At 43.8% G+C, this 10,957-nt stretch overlaps 1 protein-coding gene across 1 annotated transcript; it reads right to left on the bottom strand.

Annotated features, from left to right (window-relative positions):
• Nucleotides 1-787: 787 nt before the first annotated feature.
• LOC311057818 (uncharacterized protein) lies at nucleotides 788-10,095 on the bottom strand. The gene is made up of 6 exons (XM_084074916.1): nucleotides 9,877-10,095; nucleotides 8,830-9,135; nucleotides 8,434-8,733; nucleotides 7,443-8,279; nucleotides 1,938-2,029; nucleotides 788-1,833 (listed from the first exon to the last, which is right to left on the bottom strand). The coding sequence occupies exons 1-6, from the start codon at nucleotides 9,917-9,919 to the stop codon at nucleotides 1,477-1,479; spliced, it is 1,935 nt and encodes a 644-aa protein (XP_083931042.1). The 5' UTR covers nucleotides 9,920-10,095; the 3' UTR covers nucleotides 788-1,476.
• Between the last annotated feature and the right edge of the window lie 862 nt (nucleotides 10,096-10,957).

Genomic DNA, 10,957 nt, shown 5'->3' with positions numbered 1-10,957 from the left:
CTGTAAATTAGGTACGTCTAAGCCTCCACAGTCCTTTGCTTTAGTTAGTTTACTGAATTTTATTTGTTTTCTTTTATAGTTCCATATGAAGTTTGAGATTAAGCCGTTCCATCGTTTAAAAGATGTTATAGGGATTTTGATTGGTATTGCCTGAAACAGGAAGAGGAATTGTGGGAGAATCATCATTTTGATTGTGTCTATTCTACTAAAGATGGATTCTGGTATCGTTTTCCACGTACTCAATTGACGCTTAATCTTATCTTCTAACGGTTGATAGTTAGCCTCGTACATTTTGTCCAGGTCTTTATGGATGAAAATACCTAAGTATTTTATTTGCTCCTGATTCCATTTTAGTTTAAAATTGTTTTTCGCTGTCTCCATAATGATTTGATGGATCCTATAGGCTCATCCATAATGATTTGATGGATCCTATAGGCTCATCCATAATGATTTGATGGATCCTATAGGCGCATCCATAATGGTTTGATGGATCCTATAGGCTCATCCATAGTGGTTTGATGGATCCTATAGGCTCATCCATAATGGTTTGATGGATCATATAGGCTCCTCCATAATGGTTTGATGGATCCTATAGGCTCATCCTTAATGGTTTGATGGATCCTATAGGCTCATCCATAATGGACCAATACCAACTTTCACTTCAACTTCAATACAAGATCAATAAACATATTTTTTGTAACCATGGCAACATTCTTTTACACAAAGACGCTAATAAACAGCTGAGATTTGGTGAAATAGCAGTTGCATGCACATGGTAATGGTCAATGGCTGTGAGCAATTTCAGATCAATTGCTCCAGCCACTGAGGAGAACCGGGCAGAACCATTTTTTGGCCTCACCACGCACTACAGAGGTTTGTCAAATTATAGGAGGATTGATAAACATAATGAGGGTGGACACACTAGGATCAATACTGTAGCTCTATTTATTGCAGTGATTCCCAACATGTGGATCTGGGCCCACTGGTGGGCCGTGAGGATATTGTAAGTGGGCCCCCAAATAATTGGCAAAACACTGAGATTGTATTGATAATATAACATTAAAGCGGCACTAAGTCACTTGTTTTAATGAATACATTTTTTAATACAATATAACTTATACAAGTGGGGTGGTTGATGTTGTACTTTTCAGTGAAATGTTTAGACCTTTAGACTGAGGTGATGGACAGTTATGTGACATGAACTCATTAAGGCCAGTTTGTGCATTGAGCGAATGTCGACGTGTCTTGCTACGAAAGTTATGTCAAAACAACAAAGAATGTGTCGTAAATGACACGTACCTCTGAAAAAAAAGAAGAGGAAATGTTTAAGATGCTTAAGAAAATGTTGCACATTCTGATTGGTTGGGAAGATGCTCAAGACTACATCCAATTCCTTGTTCACGTTCTGTGGCAACACAGACAAAACGTTGAGAGACAAGTAGAGCGACGCTTGTCACACTGAGCTTAAATTGTCCTTTAGAGATCCACCTCATACACAGTGGGTCTCCTGACTCGTCCTGCCGCTTCAGCACCTCCTTGTTGATCCACCTCCTCATACTGGTGGTATTCTGTCTCTTCACTGGGTCCAGCTTCAGCACCTCCTTGTTGATCCACCTCCTCATACTGGTGGTATTCTGTCTCTTCACTGGGTCCAGCTTCAGCACCTCCTTGTTTATCTATCTCTTCATACTGGTGGTATTCTGTCTCTTCACTGGGTCCAGCTTCAGCATCAGAACGAGCAACGTTATAATAAACTATCTCAACGTTCTCTCGTATTTCATCATAGTAAACCAGGTCAATGTTCTGCGCTCCTGCACAATGCCTTCTGATGACCTGGAGAAACACAGCAGTGACCAGCTTTAATTAACTGGATCAGACATGTCTCTTGTCTGCTTTATTTACAGTGCAGTCTTATGTTGAATAAATAAAATAATTACCTTCCAGAGACGATAGAGGCCACCAGTTATCAGGATCAAAAGCAGCAGCACTATGGCTGTACATTTCAGGATGTTAGATGTCAGATGAGAAGCTGTGAGAGAAATATGTTAAACATGTGAGAGCATCAAATAATGTAAAGAACAATTCTAAATATAGCTGCAAGTAGCGATAATGCGGGGCCAGTGAATGCAGAGAGAAAAAAGAAAGAAGCAATGATAAGTAATATGCACAATAAGCCATAGAAACATAGAAGACTGAACTTGAGAGAAAGAAAACCATGCAATTAACATGAGCATTTTAAACCCTCAGTAACCCTAACCTCAGTAAAACTATGCCTACCCCTATCCTCAGGAAATACTATGCGTAAGCCTAAGAATGCCAAATCATGATCACCTCAACACATCGTCGGGGACAGGGATCGAACCAGTGACCTCCGGACTCAAAGGCTGCCTATCTTCTCCTAGTCTCGCGTAGCCAGACCCCACAGAAAATGAAAAACAGCGACCTCAGCTTTTCTGATATTCTGTGGAGTCTGGCCGGAGGATAATGTTAGACTAGTGCGCAGGGAAACACCGGTTTCATGTCTGCCTATAGCGCATCACTTCCGGTTGGTGCGGCTACGTTTTCATTCCCACTAACAATATTTGTACACGGAACACTAACACCACTTCTCCCAGAGAACATGGATGGTTTTGGTTATAAGCCCACTTGTTTCTATGATGAAAGAGTAATTTAAAATGTGAATATCTTTCCGTGGTTTTGTCCGCTCCGAGGACGCTATTGTTAAATTAGTTTCGGCTAGTTTCGAGGGGGGGAGGGTGGACCATAGTGGACGGACACGTGAATCCCGCCCACTACATTTGATTGGGTAAAGCGCGGCCTCCTTCCTGATCTGAAGGCACGCCCACTTGTTGCCATTGCGCACACGTTATGACGAACCGCTCCGACAGATTCCACCGCAGGTCAGAATCTGTTCTTGAGAGATTAATCTTCTCCTGAGCTAGATATATGGCCTCCCTGATAGTGTCTGTTGATATTTATAAGTATTTCCGTCCATTATGAACCAAGCCTCTGTGTCCCGAACTACTCTAGATCACTGGTTCACAAACCATTTACCATTAAAGACATTGTTTGTCTCCTCGGAAAGAAAACTAGTGAAAGTAGCCGATCTACAAGCTCACAAAACGTTGCTATCTGAAAAGTTTTGAGATTGTACAGTAGTTCGGCTATTTTCAGAATTAAGTATGTCATACATTGAAAAAACATACTCTCAAATAAGCATTTCAGGTTATCTTTAACAATTGCACATGCATTAATTGACACAATCATTGTAAAATGTCTTTGGTAGAGAGTTCACTGCCTGGCTAAATTATATACCCCGACACCAGTATGCCGGCAAGAGCAGTTGGACCAGACCAGGATTGAGATTTGAAAATGGTTTTATTGCCAGTTCTGTGTACAACACATATGCTGATGATGATGATATGGTGATGACGATGATGATTTTAAACTATAATAGAACAAACAAGGGGAACCAATCAAACAAAGTACATAACAATAAACTTAGGCAAGGTAACTTAACAAGTGATAAAAACTAAGGCATAAATGTCAAATAAACAAATAATCAAAAGGAACATTATGTACTAATAAACAGGAAACAGGCAAACAAATAATCAAAAGGAACATTATGTACTAATAAACAGGAAACAAGCAAACAAATAATCAAAAGGAACATATGTACTAATAAACAGGAAACAAGCATACTAATAATCAAAAGGAATATATATATACTAATAAACAGGAAACAAACATACTAATAATCAAAAGGAATATATATATACTAATAAACAGGAAACAAACAGAACTTACTTATAATGCATCAAGTGGACATACAACATAGGAGCACTAGCCAGCAGCACCTCTTCCCCTGGTGACAAATGTTTGGTCTGACACTACCTGGGCCTATATAGACCTACCTCAGGTGTGCCAAATTAGGCTAAAACCAGACTCCGCCCACCACTAATTGAAATGATTAGAACCACAGGGTCCAACTCCACCCACTCCCAGCAAGAGAGTGAGAGGATTTTCTACAGCCGCCCCATCAAATATCATCTATTTGATTATAAAAAGAAAATGCCATTGTCCTTAGTGTCAGTTCGGGGCTGGCTATAAACAGGAAGGGCACCACGTCTTCAGCCGCCCCATAAGCGCAGACAACCCCAGGCAGGGCGGAAGGGTGGGAGGGGTCTGGTGAACCAGCCACTCGAAAGAATGGCAACGCCACTTGGGTGAAAGTCTGGGGCCGACCAAGGGGGTGGAGCCGCCTTGGAAGAGGGTCTGGGGGGCTCGAACGGGGGCAGGACCCCTCTGGATGAGGTTCAGGGGAAGGTGCTGGACACTCCTGGACTGGAGCAGAGGGAGGAGCTGGTGCCGGAGAGGACTGGACCGGAGTAGGTGGCCCGGTCGTCACCTGGGTGAGAGCTGGGGACCACGGCTGAAGCAGAGGGGGTGCAGGGTGCGCCTGGGCGTGCTTCAGCAATGAAGGTGATGCTGGGTGCACCTGGACATGCTGCAGCGATGAAGGTGGTGCAAGGTGTGCTCGGCCTGGAGGCGCCAATCGAAGAAGAGCGGGGTGCGCTTGGAGAGGAGCTGTGCCGGAGAGGGCTCTGGCTCTGGAGGCACCACTAGGAGGGAAGGCGCGGGGTGCGCTTGGAGAGGAGCTGGTGCCGGAGAGGGCTCTGGCTCTGGAGGCACCACTTGGAGGGAAGGCGTGGGGTGCGCTTGGAGAGGAGCTGGTGCCGGAGAGGACTGTGGCTCTGGAGGCACCACTTGGAGGGAAGGCGTGGGATGCGCTTGGAGAGGAGCTGGTGCCGGAGAGGACTGTGGCTCTGGAGGCACCACTTGGAGGGAAGGCGTGGGGTGCGCTTGGAGAGGAGCTGGTGCCGGAGAGGACTCTGGCTCTGGAGGCACCACTAGGAGGGAAGGCGCGGGGTGCGCTTGGAGAGGAGCTGGTGCCGGAGAGGACTCTGGCGGCACCACTTGGAGGAGGTGCGCTTGGAGAGGAGCTGGTGCCGGAGAGGACTCTGGCTCTGGAGGCACCACTAGGAGGGAAGGCGCGGGGTGCGCTTGGAGAGGAACTGGTGCCGGAGGGGGCTCTGGCGGCACCACTTGGAGGGAAGGCGCGGGGTGCGCTTGGAGAGGAGCTGGTGCCGGAGAGGACTCTGGCTCTGGAGGCACCACTAGGAGGGAAGGCACGGGGTGCGCTTGGAGAGGAGCTGGTGCCGGAGAGGACTCTGGCGGCACCACTTGGAGGGGGGGGCGCTTGGAGAGGAGCTGGTGCCGGAGAGGACTCTGGCTCTGGCGGCACCACTTGGAGGGGGGTCGCTTGGAGGGGAGCTGGTGCCGGAGAGGACTCTCTGGCGGCACCACTTGGAGGGGGGGGCGCAGGGGGGCGCCCGGAGGAAGGCTGGGGCCATGGCTGCATCTGAGGTGGTGCTGGGGCCATGGCTGCATGGCACGATGTACTTGGACTTCCAACGCTGGTGGTGGCTGTCAAATCTGGCCCATATCTGGTGGCAGAGTATCCGCTTCGAAGGACCAAATGTATTTGGTAGAGAGTTCACTGCCTGGCTAAATTATATACCCCGAGACCAGTATGCCGGCAAGAGCAGTTGGACCAGACCAGGATTGAGATTTGAAAATGGTTTTATTGCCAGTTCTGTGTACAACACATATGCTGATGATGATGATATGGTGATGACGATGATGATTTTAAACTATAATAGAACAAACAAGGGGAACCAATCAAACAAAGTACATAACAATAAACTTAGGCAAGGTAACTTAACAAGTGATAAAAACTAAGACATAAATGTCAAATAAACAAATAATCAAAAGGAACATTATGTACTAATAAACAGGAAACAAGCAAACAAATAATCAAAAGGAACATATGTACTAATAAACAGGAAACAAGCATACTAATAATCAAAAGGAATATATATACTAATAAACAGGAAACAAACATACTAATAATCAAAAGGAATATATATACTAATAAACAGGGAACAAGCAAACAAATAATCAAAAGGAACATATGTACTAATAAACAGGAAACAAGCATACTAATAATCAAAAGGAATATATATACTAATAAACAGGAAACAAACATACTAATAATCAAAAGGAATATATATACTAATAAACAGGAAACAAAAAGAACTTACTTATAATGCATCAAGTGGACATAAAACATAGGAGCACTAGCCAGCAGCACCTCTTCCCCTGGTGACAAATGTTTGGTCTGACACTACCTGGGCCTATATAGACCTACCTCAGGTGTGCCGAATTAGGCTAAAACCAGACTCCGCCCACCACTAATTGAAATGATTAGAACCACAGGGTCCAACTCCACCCACTCCCAGCAAGAGAGTGAGAGGATTTTCTACAATCATGTTGTGTGCAATGCAACTTTAATGAAGCCTTCATCAAGTGAGGTTTGAACTGGCGACCTTGAGGTTGTAAGGTACACACACGCTTAAGCGAGAAGCCATTGGACCAACAGGCAAGATCCTGTGAAAAAGGAGATCAGACAAATGATACAGTTAATTGTATAGCTGAAAAATCCTGGGTTTAAGTGTTTTTCAAACTGCTCAAAATTGCGGACAATCTAAGGGCGGTGCTTAATGGTCAACGTGATAGATGTGTTCCTCATGAGTCAAGGCACATAATAAGCAGGTTTAATGGCTTTAGGCCAAACGAGGCATGACTTTTGCCTGTTTAAGGTTTGCATTTTCAAAAAATTGCTATAGCGCCCCCGTTTGACCAATTGGAGTAAGATTGGTTTCAGTGATATTTGGAATGACCCTCTACACTACTGCACATTCTCAAAGAAATGTGAGTCTGCATGTATGTGTTAGGGGCAGATAAATAATTTTCATAAAACTGCAATATTCATTGGCTCATTAAAGATTCATTTTTTCACTTAAAAAAATCCGCCTCCAACGTTTTGTCGGCATAGGTCCAAAGTTCATGTGTAAAATGTTTCGTGCAGATTGCTCAGAAATCCCAGGAGGAGATAGATTTGAACTGCTTCTCATATCATTCAAAATGGTGGGAGATCTAAAGGTCATAGGTCAAAAGTCAGAGTGTGAAAGTTGTTCATCATGAATAGACGCATGTGTGTATTTTGGGCATTTTCAAGTGCTATAGTGCCACCTTTTTATGAAAGATTGTGAGATTTATTTCTTGATAGTTTTTCATGACCATCTATCATATGGCTTTGAGTTTCGTAAAAAGCGTTTGCACGGTTCAGCCAGAACTGCGAAAAGTGGCAGAAGGAGAAGAATCGGAAGAATAATGCCAATATCAAAACAGAGTCATGCTGGCGCCTGGCCCCGTAATTAAAATAATATATTTCATGGAATTTGCTTAATATTTCTAAATGTATGTCATATTTAAGTGTGCTTGATATTGAGTCTTGATAAGACCATAATTCATGTTACCTGTGACAGTGAGAGAGAGGACCTCGCTCTTAGAGGAGAAGTGATGAGAAAAAACGTAGATGTGATAAACACAGCTGTAATTTCCATGGTGGGTGTGGTTTGCTGCAGTAAACAGGAAGGTGGCAGAGAGATTGACAGCTGTCTGTGTATGGTTTTGAGTTGTGTTGTATCCAGTGATGTTGTGTGTTGTGTTGGATACACTGATGTTGTGTGTTGTGTTGGATACAGTGAGGTTGTGTGTTGTGTTAGATACACTGATGTTGTGTGTTGTGTTAGATACACTGATGTTGTGTGTTGTGTTGGATACACTGATGTTGTGTGTTGTGTTGGATACACTGATGTTGTGTTGCGTTGGATCCAGTGAGGTTGTGTGTTGCGTTGGATACACTGATGTTGTGTGTTGTGTTGTAACCAGTGGTGTTGTGAGTTGTGTTGGATCCATTGATGTTGTGTGTTGTGTTGTGTTGTAACCAGTGGTGTTGTGTGTTGTGTTGTAACCAGTGGTGTTGTGTGTTGTGTTGTAACCAGTGGTGTTGTGTGTTGTGTTGTAACCAGTGATGTTGTGTGTTGTGTTGTAACCAGTGATGTTGTGTGTTGTGTTGGATCCAGTGAGGTTGTGTGTTGTGTTGTGTGAGTGATTGACAGCTGGCTGGGTGTAGGTGTGTGTTGTGTTGGATCCAGTGAAAGTGAGGTTGAAGAAGCCTCCTGGGTACTGTGGCTTGATGGAACAACTGATGGTGAAGCTGGAACCATTGAACACCTGCAGCCCCTGCTGCTGGCCCTTAGAAACCCCGTTCATGGGGGGTACAAATGTGATGATTGGCTTAAACAGCAGATCTGTAACAAAACAGAGGTGATTGGCTGTAAAAACAGATAGATAGATAGATAGATAGATAGATAGATAGATAGATAGATAGATAGATAGATAGATAGATAGATAGATAGATAGATAGATAATGTAAACATGTCATTGTTGAAGTCCTTGTTTTACCTGAACAGATAACCTCCAGTCTGGCAGTAGAATTACCAGACATCTTTGTTCCACACTCCCTCAGTGAAGACTCAGACCCAACACAGGAAGATGAAATCCACCACACAGGTTCATGTGTAGGACCAGAACTCCTTTCTCTTGAAACAGCAGAGCCACAGTCCAGCTGTCTACACACCACAGATGTTGACTTCAGGTTCCAGTCAGACCAACCATCCACTGGTCTCCACTCTCCCTGGTGTTTCATCTCCAGTATACCAATACACTTACTGGCTCCTCCCACCAACCTGACATCACCAGTCTCTGTACAGAGAGAAGACAGTAAAGAGTAAAAAAAAAAAAAAAAAAAAAATCTTTATGAAAAAACTATCCAAACCAAATGTTTAACTTGTCTTTTACCTGAGCAAGTGAGTTCAACAGTCTTGTCAGGTGAGCTTATGTTTCTAGTTGAGTTTGAGGTTCCACAGTCCAGGAGAACAGACTCGTTGCCTTCACACTGGAACTCTTTGGTCCACATTGGAGTGTTTACTTCTCCATAGAGCGCCCCCTGGAGGACTGAAGGAGTCCCACAGCCAAGCTGCCTACAAACCACCTCTGCATCCCGCTGGTCAAAGTCACCTTCACACACTGAGACCCACGACTCATTAGACTTCACCTCCACTTTACCTGAACACATACTGGTCCCATTCACCAACCTCACAGACTCTGGGGGGGGAGAGAGAGAGAGAGAGAGAGAGAGAGAGAGAGAGAGAGAGAGAGAGAGAGAGAGAGAGAGAGAGAGAGAGAGAGGGAGAGAGAGAGAGAGAGAGAGAACATTATAAGTCATACACTTTGGCTGATGACAAACACATGAAAAAAAATCACACCCAGTGTGAAGTGGGCGGTGTGTGGTCATCACAACATGACTCACTTAAAAAAAAGGATAAGTGACTTTTTTTAAGTCCATACTGCTATTCATAGGGCTGCACATGTGTCATGTGTTTCGCTAGCCAATCACAGTCCTGAATTTGCAAAGTCAGCCAATCACATTACAGTTAGTGGTGATGACACTAGCTGTAATGTGATTGGCTGACTTTGCAAAAGTATCGATTTGCATTAACAATGGAAGGGTTAGGGGGTATACAATGCGTTGTAGACTATTGGCCAATCACGGTGCAGGATTGGTCAGTGTCCAAAACTCACTTATAGGGGGGCGGCTACACCGCCCCAAAAATAATCAAGACCAGAGATATCAAGTGTTGTGTGCAAGATGAACGTTACAATGTATTACACATTACACATAATAGTAGGGCATAGTGCCCCATCATAACATAACATGTAGCTTAATACGTTATTTAGACACAAAGCAAGTAATGGCTCCCATGGCTCATTTGATCAGGGCCAGTGCTTCCTGTGGTTTTGCCAGACACTGTAAATATTACTGTTGTTGAAGTAGTAGTTTGTTACCTGAACACATCATCTCCAGTATGTACAAGGAAGTAACAGACATCTTTCTTCCACAGTCCCTCAGTGAAGACTCAGACCCAACACAGGCAGATATAATCCTCCACACAGGTTTATGTGTAACACCAGAACTCCTTTCTGTCAAAACGGCAGAGCCACAGTCCAGCTGTCTACACACTACAGATGATGACTGCAGGTTCCAGTCAGACCAACCATCCACTGGTCTCCACTCTCCCTGGTGTTTCATCTCCAGTAAACCAGTACAGTGACTGGTTCCTCCCACTAACCTGACATCATCAGACTCTGTAGAGACAAGAAAGTAAACGTAAAAAACAACAACTATTATTGTCATTATAAAATGATGATCAAAATTAAAAAAGTATAGTTTGTGTTTTACCTGAGCAGGTTAGACCAACAGTCTTGTCAGGTGAGCAGTTGTTTCTAGTTGAGTTTGAAGTATCACAGTCCAGGAGAGCAGACTCATTACCTTCACACTTGAACTCTTCGGTCCACATTGGAGCCTTCACTTCTCCATAGAGCGCCCCTAGGAGGACTGAAGGAGCCCCACAACCAAGCTCCCTACAGACCACCTCTGCATCCTGCTGGTCAAAGTCACCTTCACACACTGAGACCCACGACTCATTAGACTTCACTTCCACTCTGCCTGAACACACACTAGTCCCTTTCACCAACCTCACAGACAAAGACGCTGAAGTGAAAGAGAGAGAGAGAGAGAGAGAGAGAGAGAGAGAGAGAGAGAGAGAGAGAGAGAGAGAGAGAGAGAGAGAGAGAGATTTTATAAGATTATTTATTTCCATTGTGTTAGGACCACAATGGAAACAAACCCTCAGGGCTTTTTGTGTTGTCATTTTAACATTATTATTAACATTATACAATGGAAATATATAATCAATAAATCAAAACACATAGCATAAATAAATGAAGAATAGAGGAACAAAGAAACAACTATTCATACAGCTATTCATCATCAACATAATCATTATCATCAGATTTTCCCCAATAGCCAATAACAGATGAAATGAGAGACTAAAGACTGCTATCATTGTGTTACCTGAACAGATCA

Source organism: Gymnoscopelus microlampas (genome assembly GCF_963454915.1).
Source record: "Gymnoscopelus microlampas genome assembly, chromosome: 12".
NCBI classification, from domain to species: Eukaryota; Metazoa; Chordata; class Actinopteri; order Myctophiformes; family Myctophidae; genus Gymnoscopelus; species Gymnoscopelus microlampas.
This window is presented reverse-complemented; position numbering and strand designations above follow the sequence as displayed.

Bases quoted from the DNA above. Each gene is read 5' to 3' on its own strand.
- LOC311057818 (XM_084074916.1), bottom strand. From the start codon at position 9,919: ATGTCTGTTACTTCCTTGTACATACTGGAGATGATGTGTTCAG. The intron at 9,136-9,876 runs GTAACAAACTAC...CTCCCCCCCCAG, and splicing joins ACTGGAGATGATGTGTTCAG to AGTCTGTGAGGTTGGTGAAT. The intron at 1,834-1,937 runs GTAATTATTTTA...GTGTTTCTCCAG, and splicing joins GCCTCTATCGTCTCTGGAAG to GTCATCAGAAGGCATTGTGC.